Genomic DNA, 17,652 nt, shown 5'->3' with positions numbered 1-17,652 from the left:
CCATCCTTTGAGGATATGATTTACCATGTCCAGTGCAAGCGTCTATATGAGTTCTCACCCCATGGGTGATGCTTATGCTTATCTTCTCTGTTCTAGGTGGTTCGATATTTGGCTGGTTGTGGACTGCAGAGTTGCCAGATGCTAGTGTCAAAGGGTTATCCAGACATTGGGTGGAATCCAGTTGAAGGAGAGAGATATCTTGACTTTCTCAGATTTGCTGTCTTCTGTAATGGTAGGATGAATCTCGCAGGGTCTTTTAAAAACATTATTTTAAAACTTAAAAAATAAAAAGGTATAAAATAATGAGGTATCCCAGCATTTTCATGAAGGAAGTAAATAGTAGTAAAGATACTGACTATTTTATAATCATTAAGTTTTTTCACAGTAATCATTTATTTTAAAATATTTATTTTGATACATGCTAGGCTTTCATTATTAAATTAAAAAGTTTAGGCACTTAGATTTTTGCTGTTTATATCATTAGATTCTAATAATAGCTAGGATCTTCACTCCATGTAACAAATTAACAAAAATGAATAGTTTCTGTCTCCATCATGCTTTTCTTTACTTTGAAAATGTTAAATGAAAGAAAAGAGCTTTCCTGTGTTTTATGTATAGAACCGTAGTCATTTGGATTGGACTTTGGCTCTGCTCCTGCCTTATTTGATTTTAGTTATTTTTCTTCAAATATAAATAAATTAGTATAATGTTGTTTCCTCTGAACTTCCATGTAGTCAATGCTTCTTTTCTCCTGTTTCCCATTTGATCCCAGGGGAAAGCGTGGAGGAGAATGCAAATGTCGTGGTGAGATTGCTCATCCGGAGGCCTGAGTGTTTCGGTCCCGCCCTGAGGGGGGAAGGTGGGAATGGCCTCCTCTCAGCCATGGAAGAAGCCATAAAAATAGCTGAGGATCCCTCTAGAGATGGTCCCTCACCAACTACCGGATCCAGCAGGACCCCGTAGGTCAAATATACATACACACTCTTAAAAAGTTCACTGATACTACTTGACTTTCAGTTCACCAATTACTGGATCCAGCAGGACCCCGTAGGTCAAATATACACTTTCTTAAAGTTCACCGATACTACCTGATTTTTAGTTTTACAAAATAAATTTTTGTTCTCTTAATTGTAGTATAATACTCCAGTACTCAGGATTTCTCCCCCTGAAAATCAAATGTGTTTTGGGAGAAGGGATGGAATTTGCTGCTGGAATAGGGTGAATGAACAAAGAGACATCAGGAATATTGTGTGGATTTAGTAAATAAGAAATTGAGATTGTGGAAGGAGATGTATTTTGTGAATTTTCTTAAGGCTCTATGGCTTAGTGAGTTATTACAAAAGATGACAGATGAGCCTTTAAAGTTAGAGTTTACTGGGAGGATACCTGGAAAGAGTTTTCCTGATATTGGTAAGTGAGAAAGAGGCCTTTAGCAAGAGAATGGGGACTTAATTAAACTGGTATATTGGCAAAGTAAAGAAAAGGGGATGTTGTCATTTTGAGGAATAAAGTGCTTTGTTTAGGTCTTGGTGATGATAATGGGAGGCAGTGACTAACTTACATTTCTCCATAGTATATGTTGTTAACTCACTTCCAGCAATAAGTTCACCCAGGCATGTTGCCCCCCCTACCCCACCTTTTTTTTTTGCCACATCACATGACATTTGGGATCTTAGTTCCTCACCTGAAATCTAGAACCTGTCTCCCTGCAGTTGAGTGTGGAGTCTTCATGACTGGACCATCAGGGAATTTCAGCTTCCTATTCTTTTAATCTGTGGAGTTGAGTGTCCTGCTTGGGGGACATGTATCCACACTGCTAGCACAGTTGGTAGAGATATAACAGATAGGCTTAGTGGAGGAAAATTGCCAAGCAGAGAAGTTGTCCTGCAAATCCTGGTTTTCCCACTTAAAGTTCTGGGATAAGTGTTCCATTCACTCTAAGGCAAGTGTTCCAGGATGGGAGCACTCCAAAATCATGTTATGTATTTATCGGTTAGTTGTTGACCAACTAGGGATCCCTTAGTTTTTCTAGTAGTAGAATGTACATCAAGAGCTTGCTGGTCAAGTATCATGTGAGTGGGTGTGCACTGGAGAGCTTTGAAGACAGCCTTGGCAGGCCAGGAACAATATTGTCAACAAATCTTCCTGTTACTCTGCAGACAGTTAAGTCCAGCTGAGGCAGCTGTCTGCCAGGCCTCCAAAGGGAAGAATGAGATGATCTTCCAGGGCCATCCAGATTTATCTCTCATCAATGAGATAATGAAATATTTATGTTTTTCATGTCATATTACTTGGGAGCGGGTGGTTGGGCAGAGTAAACAGAAAGGTAAGTAAATGAAATCACGTTTATGAAGTACTCTGGGAAAATCACTGTTCTGGGAGTCTTGTAGGACAGATCTTTATCACCCTTTCTCTAGTTGTGTGTTGTATAGAAAATCAAATTTACCATTTCCATCCATCAGTTATTTTCTTTGTTAATATCCTGTTTACCAGTGGAAGTAAGCAGAAACCATCAAATTAACAAGTCTACTTTTTCCTTTCAAAGGATGTTTAATATTAAAGCTCCCACACATGTGTTCTTGGTGATAGAATCTCAAATTATATCTTTAACCCATTTTTTTCTTTTAGAAATGATAAGCTGTTTATTAAACACATATGTGAAAAGTGTCAGAGGAGGCAGAACTAATTACCATGCTGGTCCCTTTTGTTTGAAAAGTATGTAATAAGTCTGAAATGTTACTTTATTATCCTGTTTGCTTTTCTTTGTTTCTTTTGAAAAATCCATGAAAGTGATACAGAAGAGGAAGAGGATGATACCATTCACATGGGAAATGCCATCATGACCTTTTATGCAGCTTTGATTGACCTGTTAGGACGCTGTGCTCCTGAAATGCATGTAAGTGTCTTGGAGTCCAGGAACAAAAATCCTGGCTTATCTCTCTCTGTTAAGAGATCCGTCACTGACAAAGAACACAAAACATCCAAAACCAGTAATCTTCATGCTCCATTAAAAATAATGGCTGCAGCATAATTGCTGAACAAGTGTTTATTTAGTTGGAAGTACCTTGGTTATAAAAATTAGTAATGAGATTTCAGTATGATTCATTAATAGAATTGTCAGTTTCTAATGTATCTTTAAAACTCATATAAGACTTCCCACTCTCTAAGAAGGAAAGAGCATATTTTTTCCTATATGATGTCCTTTCCTGTTTTAGTATATGCATAAAACACCACTCCTCTCAAGAATTATTTCCTTGCTATATAGTATTTAGTCCTTTTGAAGGAGCTGCTATGAGCTGACCACTTTTTTAAGGGAAAGTGAGAATAGGAGCAGGTTAGGGGAAAGGAAAGAGCTATTGATTAGTGTTTTCATAAACTTTCTGACCAAAATGTAATTGAAGTTTGTGGAATGATTCTCTGTGGTACACTCTGATATTTCATACTTTTTTCTGTTTTTCCCCATTGTATTAATTTTAAAAATGCTAGCCAGGGTCCATGAAATTAGCTTCATGATCTGTTGATGGGTGGGAAACAACCAGAGTTTGTAGCAGATGGACCAGTGCTATGGAGGAAGGCAGATATACTTCTGACTGCTCTGAGCATGAAGCCAGAGTGCCTGTTAAAACACCTTTCTCCCTACCCTTCAAATGTCTGGTTTCAGGCGAGTTTTGTTTGTTTCTGTCTTTTTTCTCTCACACCCATAAGTTAAAACGTTCTTGCTTTCTGGATGTAATCTTTTGTTGTGAATAGAGAGGAATCTCAGGGTGAAGAAATATTAGAATGTTGGAAAACCTGGAGTCTGAATTTTTGTACGAACTTGCCGCCAGTGAGTTTTTCATTATAGTAAATGGGACTTGATTGTTAAAAAATTGTGTGTTGGGAGTGATTTCAGACAAAAACCTTTATGCTGACAATATGTGTTCTTTCCCTATTAAAGTAGATGATCAAAGGAATCACAAGAGAAATAATGCTAGTAAAGAGAAGATTCTTATTCTGCTATATTAAAGGGAAGAAAGACTAAATGACTTAATAAGGGGCTACTCTTGGCATTTCTGAAAGCTATTCATCTTCAGCAACCATTAATTGAGGGGTCTCCTAGGTGTTAGAAATTGTCTGTGTTTCACACCCTACAGTGAAGGAACAAATGACTCCCTGGCTCTGGAAGCATCCAGTCTGTTTCAGAGACTGGTTGAGGCCTGTAACCATGACAGATCCACATTCTTCATAGGTATTTTATTAGCCAGTGGAGGTCTAACACAGTGGTCCCCAACCTTTTTGACACCAGGGATGGGTTTCGTGGAAGACAGTTTCTCCATGGATTGGGGAGAGAGGGATGGCTTGGGAATGATTCAGGTTCATTGCATTTATAGTATACTTTATTTCTATTATTATTACATTGTGATATATAAGGAAATAATTATACTACTCACCATAATGCAGAATCAGTGGGAGCCTTGATCTTGTTCTCCTGCAGCTAGATGGTCCCATCCTGGGGTCATGGGAGATGGTGACACCTAAAGTGAGTAATGAGGAGCAAGTGTAAATACAGGTGAAACTTCACTGGCTTGCCCCTCCTCTCACCTCCTGCCATGCAGCTCGGTTCCTAAAGGACCAGTAGAAGACTGGGGACCCCAGGTCTAACAGACCAGCTAGCATCCATGTTCATCGTCTTCCCCCATTAAAACCCATTCCTGGGAGAAATCAGTGTGGACCATAGGTACAGATACAGTTACATTTTCATCACAAAACAAGGAAGAGACTAAAGAAGTCATAAATATTCATATTTGTTCAGAGCCTAGAGATAATAATTTTTCCCTTTGTATGATTGCTCATTTCATGGATAGATATGTATATGTAATTTTGTGGGGTAAGCATTCATAGACTTATCAGGCTTAAAATACTGGGTTGGCCAAAAAGTTCATTTGGGTTTTTCTGTAAGATGGTATGGAAAAATCCATGAACTTTTTGGCTAATCCAGTATTTTATACCCCAAAGAGGATAAAAGCTATTGTTCTAATGGATGTACCTGTTGGCCTAGACTGCAGTATATGACTCGTGTGTGTTGAAGTCAATGAAACTGGTGTGGGCAAGTAAATATCTGTCTGTAAGCCTGAAGTGGCAATTTCTGAGAGAGGTTCAACTTCATTATTTATTTTTAATTAAATTTTAAAAGTTAAAGTATAATTATTATATTAGTTTCACATGTGAAACATAGTAATTCAAGATTGTTACAGGTTATACTCTAAAGTTATTATAAAATACTGGCTATATTATCTTTGCTATATAATATATCCTTGTATCTTATTTATTTTATATATAACAATTTTGTCTCTTGATTCCCTCATGCTCTCTTGCCCCTCCACCCTTCTGTCTTCCCACTGGTATCCACTGTGGATACCAATCCACAATGATAGAGATCGCTATACAATCCACAGTTATAGACGTCTCTATAACTGTGGTCTCTTTCTGTTTTTGTTGTTTGTTCATTTGTGTTTTTCTTTTTTTTGGATTCCACATACAATGATAACATACAGTATTTATATTTTTCTGTCTGACTCATTTCACTAAGGATAATATGGTCTAGAGTATCCAGGGTATATATAATATATAATAATAATACAATAATATATCTTATATATATATTATATATACACTACAGCTTTATCCATTCATCTGTGGATGGACACTTAGGTTGCTTCTATATCTATACAATTATAAATAATGTTTCTGTAAACATTTGGGTACATATATCTCTTCAAATTGGTGTTTTTTGCTTTGGATATATACCCAAGAGTGAAATGGCTGGGTCATAGAGTGGTTCTGTTATGGAAGAGATCTAATTTTGTGTGTAATTAACAAAAAATTATTTCAGACTTAGATTCCCACTCTTTTTCTTTTTCAGATACAGTTAGAACATTGATTTCACACAATATTCCTCATTCCTTTGTTTTTCTGCCTGTAGTTGATTCATGCTGCCAAAGGAGAAGCCATCAGAATCAGGTCTATTTTGAGATCTCTGATTCCATTGGGAGATTTGGTGGGAGTAATCAGCATTGCTTTTCAGATGCCCACAATAGCCAAAGGTAAGGCAGTCTTCCATTCTTTGTAATTCCGTAGGACATTGGATGATGTGATGGGGGCTCAGATGGTAAAGAATCTGTCTGCAGTGCACGATACCTGGGTCCAGTCCCTGGGTTGGGAAGATCCCTGGAGAAGAGCATGGCAACCCACTCCCATATTCTTGCCTGGAGAATCCCCATGGACAGAGGAGCCTGGCGGGCTGCAGTCCATGACAGAGCACAGGACATTGGATGATGTGTTGTTTTCAATAACGTCATTAGTACTCACAGTTTCTTTCCTTGCAGCGTAGTACCATTACATAAGTTTCTGTTAAATCATGAGCCACAAAGTACATTATTCTATAAAATACTTTCTGTAGTCCTTGTTTTTAAACAGCTATGTTTCCAACGGGATTTTATTCTTTTTCATGTGACATTGCAGTTTCCAGAGAAGAGAAAATGGACACCTCACCTGTCTGTCTAATATTTCTCCTGGAGTTCTTTGGTCCTCCATTCTTTACTGTCGTTCTTGACAGAAATACTTTAATTCACTGTTTTTGATAGTTTTCATGGACACTTTATTTCTGTTTTTTTAAAGATTTTTTTTTTTTTGATGTGGACCATTTTTAAAGTCTTTCTTAAACTTGTTACAATATTGCTTCTGTTGTTTCTGTTTTGGGTTTTGGGCCATGAGACATACGGTATCTTAGCTCTCTGACCAGGGATCGAACCTGTACCCTCTGCATTGGAAGGTGAAGTCTTAACCACTGGACCACCAGGAAAATCCTATTCATGGTCACTTTCTCATAATGCTTTTTTTTTCCCCTAAAACAATGGTCATAGCTTTTGACTTAGGGATTTAAAAATCCCCAGTGTGTTCAAAGAAGTAGTCTTTTTAAGACTAAGGAGAACATATTTTAAAAAGATTTCATTTTCCCTATTTTGACCCAACATTTATTATTTTTTTTTACAACATGCCATTTTTGGTTTAGAAGCTGCTTAGACAATGGCACCCCACTTCAGTACCCTTGCCTGGAAAACCCATGGGCAGAGGAGCCTGGTGGGCTGCCGTCTGTGGGGTCACTAAGAATCGGACAAGACTGAGCGACTTCACTTTCACTTTTCACTTTCATGCATTGGAGAAGGAAATGGCAACCCACTCCAGTGTTCTTGCCTGGAGAATCCCAGGGACGGGGGAGCCTGGTGGGCTGCCGTCTCTGGGGTCTTACAGAGTCGGACACAACTGAAGCAGCTTCGCAGCAGCAGCATGATTAGTTTACAGCATTAATTCAAAAGCATACAAAATAAAATCAACAGACTCTGAATATAAATACCGAGAAACTATGGCTCCTCATGCCCCTGCCCGGGTCTAAGGAGAGGATGGGAGGGGGCAGCCCAGGAGGGATGGAGTGAGGGGGTGGTAATAAGGTCCCAGTCCTCCCTCACACTGAGCCTCTGTCATGCCCCAGACCACAGCACAAATGGCGCATGGTCTGGGCCGAAGGCCGAATTCCCTGTTGGTATTATAATTCACTCTGCCTGATATAAGAAGATAGAAGCGGTTACTGAAGGCACCTAAAAGATATGTTAGATCCAAATTATACTTTATTTTCCCTTATTCCAATTGAAGTTTTGTTCAGTTTTAAAGACTTTATCAGATATTCTTACATATGTCATTTAAAAAAAGTGTTTATTTGTTTATTTGCCCAGGTCAGGTCTTAGTTGCAGGGTGCCTGGTCGCTGTTGCGTCGTGTGGGATCTTTCATTGTGGTGCAGGGACTGTTGAGTTGTGACACATGGGCTCAATAGTTGTGATGTGCAGGCTTAGTTGCTCCACTGCATGTGTGATCCTAGTTCCTGGACCAGGAATTGAACCCACGTCCACTGTGTTGCAAGGCAGATTCATCACTACTAGACCACCAGAGAAGTCGCTTTATATATTGCTTTTATAGCCAACCAGCCCATCCTAAAGGAAATCAGTCCTGGATACTCATTGGAAAGACTGATGTTGAAGATGAAACTCCAATACTTTGGCCACCTGTTGGGAGGAACAGACTCACTGGGAAAGACCCTGATGCTGGGAAAGATTGAAAGCAGGAGAAGAAGGGGATGACAGAGGATGAGATGGTTGGATGGCATCACCGACTCAATGGACACAAGTTTGAGTAAACTCCGGGAGTTGGTGATGGACAGGGAGGCCTGGCATGCTGCGATTCATGGGGTCACAAAGAGTTGGATATGACTAAGTGACTGAACTGAACAGAACTGATGAATTTTAGACTGAAAATTGGATTAGATGGACTATGGACTAAGGTTCATGACATTGTATAGGAGACAGGGATCAAGACCATCCCCATGGAAAAGAAATGCAAAAAAGCAAAATGGCTGTCTGGGGAGGGCTTACAAATAGCTGTGAAAAGAAGAGAAGTAAAAAGCAAAGGAGAAAAGGAAAGATATAAGCATCTGAATGCAGAGTTCCAAAGAATAACAAGAAGAGATAAGAAAGCCTTCCTCAGTGATCAATGCAAAGAAATAGAGGAAAACAACAGAATGGAAAAGACTAGAGGTCTCTTCAAGAAAACTAGAGATACCAAGGGAACATTTCATGCAAAGATGGGCTTGATAAAGGACAGAAATGGTATGGACCTAATAGAAGCAGAAAATATTAAGAAGAGGTGGGAAGAATACACAGAAGAACTGTACAAAAAATATCTTCATGACCCAGATAATCATGATGGTGTGATCACTCAACTAGAGCCAGACATCCTGGAATGTGAAGTCAAGTGGGCCTTAAAAAGCATCACTATGAACAAAGCTAGTGGAGGTGATGGAATTCCAGTTGAGCTATTTCAAATTCTAAAAGATGATGCTGTGAAAGTGCAGCACTCAATATGCCAAGAAATTTGGAAAACTCAGCAGTGGCCACAGGACTGGAAAAGGTCAGTTTTTCATTCCAATCCCAAAGAAAGGCAATGCCAAAGAATGCTCAAACTACCACACAATTGCACTCATCTCACACACTAGCAAAGTAATGCTCAAAATTCTCCAAGCCAGGCTTTGGCAATACGTGAACTGTGAACTTCCAGATGTTCAAGCTGGTTTTAGAAAAGGCAGAGGAACCAGAGATCAAATAGCCAACATCTGCTGGATCATCAAAAAAGCAAGAGAGTTCTAGAAAAACATCTATTTCTGCTTTATTGACTATGACAAAGCCTTTGACTGTGTGGATCACAATAAACTGTGGAAAATTCTGAAAGAGATGGGAATACCAGACCACCTGACCTGCCTCTTGAAAAACCTATATGCAGGTCAGGAAGCAACAGTTAGAACTGGACATGGAACAACAGACTGTTTCCAGATAGGAAAAGGAGTACCTCAAGGCTGTATATTGTCATTCTGCTTATTTAACTTCTGTACAGAGTACATCATGAGAAATGCTGAGCTGGAAGAAGCACAAGCTGGAATCAAGATTGCCGGGAGAAATATCAATCACCCTAGATATGCAAATGACACCACCTTTATGGCAGAAAGTGAAGAGGAACTAAAAAGCCTCTTAATGAAATTGAAAGTGGAGAGTGAAAAAGTTGGCTTAAAGCTCAACATTCAGAAAACGAAGATCATGGCATCCGGTCCCATCACTTCATGGGAAATAGATGGAGAAACAGTGGAAACAGTGTCAGACTTTAGTTTTTTGGGCTCCAAAATCACTGCAGATGGTGACTGCAGCCATGAAATTAAAAGACGCGTACTCCTTGGAAGAAAAGTTATGACCAACCTAGATAGCATATTCAAAAGCAGAGACATTACTTTGCCGACTCAGGTCCATCTAGTCAAGGCTATGGTTTTTCCAGTGGTCATGTATGGATGTGAGAGTTGGACTGTGAAGAAGGCTGAGTGCCGAAGAATTGATGCTTTTGAACTGTGGTGTTGGAGAAGACTCTTGAGAGTCCCTTGGACTGCAAGGAGATCCAACAAGTCCATTCTGAAGGATATCAACCCTGGGATTTCTTTGGAAGGAATGATGCTAAAGCTGAAGCTCCAATACTTTGTCAACCTCATGAGAAGAGTTGACTCATTGGAAAAGCCTCTGATGCTGGGAGGGATTGGGGGCAGGAAGAGAAGGGGACGACAGAGGATGAGATGGCTGGATGGCATCACTGACTCTATGGACCTGAGTCTGAGTGAACTCCGGGAGTTGGTGATGGACAGGGAAGCCTGGCATGCTGTGATTCATGGGGTCGCAAAGAGTCAGACACGACTGATCAACTGAATTGAACTAAACTGAAAGGAAGATAATAATACCACCTTCATACTGCTCTTGTGAACATTTTATGAGATTGGGTCTGGAACATTCCTAACAGAGTAACTGACAACACCACAAATGTCAAGAGTTGTTATTATTGTATTAACAATTATAGGAAGGAAGATATTGTTGTAACAGATGGAAATAATTTGGTATTAGCCTTCAATCCAAGTTTCTTTAAAACACCTTTTGTTCATTTTTGTGATCAGATTCAGTCATTGAGTATGAATGAAAACAAATGTTGTGACTTTGTTATTTCAGGTTGGTGTGGTCATGTATCATCTTTCTCAGGGGCCTGCTTTTTTTCAACATTTGCATCAGTGTTACAAATTCTGTGATATAATTTGTGGACTCTTACAGTGTATTTCAGCAGCAATTTGACATAATTATCCCATCATCAAACAGAAAACAAGTTTGTTCTCCAGTATTTTAAACTGGCACATAATTCCTTAATTCTTCATTGCACTGATCCCATCTATGAATCTATGGAGTTATACTAAGGAATTCACTCCACTGTATAGGCATCAAGTGTTGACTGTTGATAGAGAAAATAGTATGGCTCTCAAATATGTTTTACATGTTATTAAATGCTATTATGATTAATGAAACATACTTCATTTGAAAGCCAAACTGGTTCATAGAGTTTTGTTTATTATTTTATAATTCTTTAAGCCATGTATATGTAAATGATGTAAATGTACCATGATTATCACATAGAGTACCTGAGTCTTACTAATGTTTTAAAGAGGCTCTTGCTTTGAAAAGACTGCAAACCTTGCTTTACATATTAGCTTTTAGGATGTTTTCCCCTAGATTTTTAATTTGGATTATGGATGCCATTTGTTTCCTTCTCAGAATCTGGCATAATACTCTGTCCTAATCACATATACAATTAACAAATAGATGCTAAAATAGCATTTAAATGACCTTGGGTTTACAGTGCACTGCCATATCTGCTACCCTTGCTTGAATAAATTAGAAGAACAGAAAACCATTCAACTGATAACTTTATTTACAACATGAGCAGGCTGGAAAGTAGCCATTTGTAATCAATTTTCATGGATGGCGTGGCCATTAACAACAGTGTATCACCTTCTCTCTTTTAGATGGGAATGTGGTGGAGCCTGACATGTCTGCAGGGTTTTGTCCAGATCACAAGGCAGCCATGGTTTTGTTCCTTGACAGGGTCTATGGAATTGAGGTTCAAGATTTCCTCCTCCATCTTCTCGAGGTTGGCTTTCTGCCAGATCTCCGGGCTGCTGCTTCTTTAGACACGGTAATGATTTGAACAAATGACTTCTGCAACTTTTAACTCTTCAGTCTCTGCCATCTGATATTCTTTCACAGATATAGTCAATCATTCATTCATTGCCCCCACATGGTTATCGAGTGCCAATTTTTTAGGGTAGCAGAGAGTAAATAGAAAATAAAATAGACTATATCCTCAAGGAATTTACTGAATAGTGAGTGGAGAAGAATGGACAACCTGAAGAGTACAGTAAGAATTCTGATCACTGCAATGGAAGACAGTAAGAAGTTTATATAACCCTAATTAGGGAGGTCACAGTGGTTCCTGTTCAACTTCTAAGTCGACATAAATAATTGTGCATCTCAGTAAAAGCAATTAAAGCATTAGAAAGGTCTAGTGAGCATTGTTAAGTCTTTCCAACTACAGTATCACCCTGGTGTATTCATTTTTTAATGTACATATAGATTAAAATCTATTTTGTGAGATCGGTAGCCCATGTCAGGAACCTGCCACCATCAGTGTAAGTGTTCTACTATTTGAAACATCTTAAAAATAAGCTGGAATGCTAAATGTTAGTCTAGTAGTTGTAATAATACCTTGTTTTATTCTCAATTATATTGCTTGTTGATATCAGAGGAAATCAGATCCTGACTTGGCAATAGCTCCCACATGAAAACCGTGAGAGGAGAATCAGAAAAATGAAACTGAATTCTTTTTTCTTTTTTTGCTTGTGTTCATGTGAATTTCTGAACCCAAGTATTATAGATGATAACATGGTAAGACAATCAACCTTTGATTGTTGATTCTGATCGACATGTGTATAAATACAATGAGTATAAATACGACATGAGTATAAAGTGTTTGAAATTTACTGTGAGAATAAACTCCTTTCTTTTGCCTCTCCTAGTACAGGGGGACTCTCCCACTCTTTGATATCATTAGCATCTCCCTCTTTCACCCATCCTACCCTTGATATTTTATTATGGAACATGAACTTCTGTGGCTTTTTGAAGAGATAGATTATTATTTCATTCATTTTTATCTATTGATGAGCAATTGAAAATCTGTTGTTTTTAGTGGTAAATAAAAAGCATATGAACCACAGTTAAAGCTGTAACAGAGGAATCCATTTCCATATTACATACTTTCGTCAATTTCTGGATCATGAAATAACGTGTCAACGTGTATGATCCCTTTGAAAGTTGTCTCCTGACCAACGCAAATGACAGTCTCCTCTCCAACTCCCTTCCAGGCTGCTTTGAGTGCTACAGACATGGCCCTGGCCCTCAATCGGTACCTGTGCACAGCCGTGTTACCCTTGTTAACAAGGTGTGCCCCTCTTTTTGCTGGCACCGAGCACCATGCTTCTCTCATTGACTCATTACTTCACACTGTGTACAGGCTTTCTAAGGGCTGCTCGCTTACCAAAGCTCAACGGGATTCCATAGAAGTGTGTTTACTCTCTATTTGTGGGTAAGTGGACTGTGAAATCGATTTCATGTTTCTTTAAATGAGAGAATTTACTCTGTGGTCCTTGACAAATTGTTATGAATGTTAGCAACAATTTTGGACCAAAAAATTAATTCATGTTAGTCATTGTCATGTACCGAGTTATGAGTCTTACCAGAGCACTCTTGCTCCTGATCATATTCAGGAGTGTTCCTCCAAGACTCTATAGGTATCTAGCCATTGAATATGGTGTTGGACCGATGATGCTGTTCTGGATGTTGGCGGGTGAGGTTGTTGTGTGGGGAATCCCTTTCTGTGTTAGTATGTAGGATTAACCTTTTAACTGTGTGTAATGGTTTTAACTCCTCTTCTAGAAGAGAAAAGAGAAAAAAGAGACTTATTAAAGGTAAAAAAAAAAAATCTAGTGATATAGTAATAATAGGAAAGTATGACCTATGTTTGACAGTGATGAAAATCAAGGGTATTACTATGAAAACCAGAAACATGTGTCTTCTTTTGAAGTTCTGACAAGTGCAAGTGACAGTTTCTTAGACCCCTAACTAGGTTAATGGTTTCTTTCTAATAGACAGGAGCTCTTGGAGGTGAAAGCTTGCAGTCTATCCAGAACATTGGTGAAGGAAGGGTTTTCACTCACAATGGAATGAGTGTATGAGTGTAGGAGCCAGATGGGACTGAGAGAGGTTACAGATTAGTTCATAATCTTAGTTCCCCGACCCTACAATTCTGTGAAATGGAATCAAAACCTGTCTCACTGATTTTTTCAAAATATTAAATGAGGTGAAGCACTCGGGATTACCAGAATAATAAATGGTAACAGGGTGTTAGTTTTCTTTCCCTTCCTCCTCTGGCAAAATTTCTTAGTCTTTTTCTCTCCCTCTTGCTCCTCCACTCCCTCCTCTTTCTGCTTCTGATCTACTCACTGAGACCGTTCCCACTCACTGAAAAGAGAATAGAAGGGGCTGAAGAGGACATCTGCTGTAGCAAATGAAGGTTGATTTTCAGATCAGGGAGCTAGAGATGAGTTTGAAATATAACCTTTTATGAAATTACGTAACTCTCAGTTAATCTTTGAATTAGGAACACCTAAAATTAACATCATCTGAAGAGAAGTGTAGGTATAGGTTCTTGGGGTATATAATCTGGTTTAATGAATTATCTACTTAGTTTAAACATTATTAGATATTCATGATTAAAATTAGCTTTGTTCCACCAGCCAATTGAGACCTTCTATGATGCAACACTTACTCAGAAGATTAGTATTTGATGTCCCATTATTAAATGAACATGCAAAGATGCCTCTTAAGGTAAGTACAGGAAATGTTTGTAGTTATTTGATTACTGGGTACTCTGACTTTGTTTCCTATTACAATATGTACATTTCTTAAATTTATCATGTTTAATATTGGATGCTGGAAAATTTCTTCCAGTTATTGAAATGGACATGTAAGTTGTATTTGTGTGTACATCAACCTAAATAAACAAGTAATAAAAGGCCAGAGAAATCCTAAGATTGGTTTACTGTATGTCAGTGGAAATAGAAATCAGTGGAAAGAAAACAGGCCACAAGAAAAAGATGAGCCAATATATTCTTAAGCCAATATATTGTAATATACCATGGAAACATGTAATAGGCCTGGCCTAAAGTATTAACAACCTCAAGGCATTAAGAATAGACTTTATTTATTTATTTTTTTTTTTAAATTTTTTTATTTTTTTTTTAATTTTAAAATCTTTAATTCTTACATGCGTTCCCAAACATGAATAGACTTTAAAAACAACATTTTCTAAGTCTGTAATCAAATGACAGTTTCCAAATATCATCTCATAAGGTTCAAGATAATCCTTATGTATATGCAGTTCTGGTTTACCATAGAGTAGAGAAAACTCCCTGACATATTTGCTCCCCAGCTTGGTTATTCTGAACAGGAAATGATCAAGTCTCATTCTGTCTATTGACTTGGAATATTTTCCTGTCGTTGAATATCCCAATCCAGACTGAGGATTAAGATGTTAGGCGTATACTAATAAATGGTCTAGTGGCATGGTCTGTGCATGGAGGTCATTGTCCTGTAATGGACTTTTTATAGGTGACCACTCTGCTCTGCCACCTGGTAAGCATTATATTTTTTTCTCATGGCCACACAGTAAAAGTGCTAAACAAAGAGGTTTGAGATAAAAATGAGCCTCTATTTTTTGAGCTGCCGTTTCACTAAACACACCTAGGTATTTAACAAAAACACTCTTTCTCTATGAAAATTAATTTTGGTTTAATAAACCTAGGGAAATTAATGAATTTTGTAAAGTAAGTTCTGCCTTGCTGAAAATCCCAGTTTTACCTGGGATAGTACATGTCACGTAGAATTTTCTTGATACAAATGAGCTAGAAGATACCTGAAAAAAGATACAGGATGACTTTATGTGATAAAACTCTTTTGTATTATAGATAGTTCTATGTTATTCCAAGCAAATTAGATCTCAGTATTTCATCATTTGAGATTCCTAAATTGTGTGTTTGTGTGTCTTGTAACTGAGAAGGATACTAAGTGAGAAAAATATGTCTACAGTAAGATATGCAGTTAGTTTTAATAAGAGTAACTCTTATCAGTTTATTTTCCTTGTTAGATATAGGTAAGAGTCCAAAATGTATAGTTGCTTTATAAAGATTATTTTATTAATTTGGCAATTAGTTGTGATTATTTCCTAGTATATTAATCACGAATACATTATCCAAAGAGTTACTAAATAATGGAATCATAAAGTGTAATGATTAAGGATAGGCAGAGAGGAAGCAAAAATATCCAGAGTTATTGTCCCCTGAGAATGCACATCTTAGGTGCTGTATCCTCTGGGTCACCCTGACATCAATCACTTTGTTAAATGCATGGATTCCAGGAGATAGCAAGTCATAAAATTATAAGTAAATGATAGCAACTAAAGTAGATCTCAGTACACAGATAGCCCAACAACCTCCTAAAGAATTCTTTTCGAGATAATTTGTGAAATTGGGTGTTTGGTCTTTATCGTGTAATCAGTGTTAAATCTTAAAGAGATATCCTATGTAAGGTAATAGTATTTTCCAAAAGAATTCATATGGAATTGAGTAGTTTCCTTTCACTTGGCCTTGTTACATGGCATTAGAATGCCATTGGGAGGAAATGGAAAAAAAAAAAATTGAAGTATCTTTAGTTCAGTGCTCTTATAAGTGTTTTCCTACCTAGCTGCTGACAAATCATTATGAAAGATGCTGGAAATATTACTGCCTGCCTGGAGGGTGGGGCAACTTTGGAGCTGCCTCAGAAGAAGAACTTCATTTATCAAGAAAGCTGTTCTGGGGCATCTTTGATGCCCTGTCTCAAAAGGTAATTTACCCTGTCTCAAAAGGTAATTTCATCTTTTGTGGATTTCTTTGTATCATAAAATTATTGAAAAACCATAGATTCTTGGTAAGAAAGTGTTCCTAGAAGAATAGTGAAATGCTGCCTTTACTTATCAAGACTTGACATAGTTTTGTTTTTTTCTCTTTATAACAAATGTTGAGAATGCAATTTATATTGACTTTTCATAATCATGATGGTAACATGCTTCTTGTAATTACAACACTGTTTGACTTGAAAATGGCTAAGCATTGTAGCAAATGGTTCATATGGATTGATTAGTTTCTGGTATTTTCGGACTTATTTGGACTCAGACCCTCCCTCATCAGTCACCTCCCCAATCTTATAAAGCCTGAAGAAATCTTGTCAAATGTAAAAATGTTAAATGTTAAAGCTCATAAAATTATAATATTCCAGTAGCCTTATTGACTTTTCACACTTTGCTGCTGTGGTGATTTAAGTGTCTGCATTCGCTCTTGCTTTATGTGCATGACATCCTCTAATATTTGCCATATTTGCAGTGAATGGTTTTGCACACTTTTCAGGAAACTGAAGCATAGTATTTCAGTGAAAATCAGAACATGCTTGCTCTTCTCATGCTTAAATCGTTGATCAAAATCAGTTTGAATTCCCAGACAGACATTATCAGATGACTGAAATAGTATAACAGAAGTTTGCTACATAATAAAGGAAGTTTATCTGTGATAACATGTGGTAGCTACATCTGAATGCTTTTTCTTGTTGAATTGTGTTTGGGAAACTGAGTCCTTTTAAAACAATATGTAGAACGTATTTTTAGAAGAATTTGCAACTTTAAAAGTTAGCACTTTGAGATAACTTTAAAATAATTATTATTTTTTATTTTTTAAACAATCTGTAAATACAGTTTAACTATGTAACTAATATACTTTTCCTGGAAGTTTTGGTGATGCATTTTTCCTGTAAAAGTTCCTTCTCTGTTCAGAATTTTTTTGGTACTTTGAAATACAAGGTATAAAATTAAAATTTCTTACTCTCTGGGTGTTATCCTTTGGGTGTTTTTTATATATAATCTTTATAGTGTGGTACAACAATAATCTATAACTAGCTGTAATAAACTATAATTAATGTAGTCCTCGACTGAAATCATTTTTATGTTGTGAAAGCATACAGTACACTTTGAATATTCAAGTTCACCTCACTTCACATATTGGAAAA

General features: G+C 37.5%; 1 protein-coding gene across 1 annotated transcript in view; it reads left to right on the top strand.

Moving 5' to 3' along the window:
• The window catches only part of RYR2 (ryanodine receptor 2), an 814,256-nt gene that overhangs the window by 591,105 nt on the left and 205,499 nt on the right, over window positions 1-17,652 (top strand). Inside the window, exons 45-52 of the mRNA XM_018042460.1 lie at window positions 97-232; window positions 773-959; window positions 2,791-2,896; window positions 5,963-6,083; window positions 11,469-11,638; window positions 12,864-13,084; window positions 14,295-14,385; window positions 16,300-16,440. Coding sequence (XP_017897949.1) covers window positions 97-232; window positions 773-959; window positions 2,791-2,896; window positions 5,963-6,083; window positions 11,469-11,638; window positions 12,864-13,084; window positions 14,295-14,385; window positions 16,300-16,440 — 1,173 coding nt within the window. The remainder of the gene's footprint in view (window positions 1-96; window positions 233-772; window positions 960-2,790; window positions 2,897-5,962; window positions 6,084-11,468; window positions 11,639-12,863; window positions 13,085-14,294; window positions 14,386-16,299; window positions 16,441-17,652) is intronic.

The sequence above is a fragment of the Capra hircus genome, chromosome 28 (genome assembly GCF_001704415.2).
Source record: "Capra hircus breed San Clemente chromosome 28, ASM170441v1, whole genome shotgun sequence".
Lineage (NCBI taxonomy): Eukaryota > Metazoa > Chordata > Mammalia > Artiodactyla > Bovidae > Capra > Capra hircus.
Note: the sequence above shows the minus strand (reverse complement) of the source record. Positions and strands in the feature narration are given on the sequence as shown.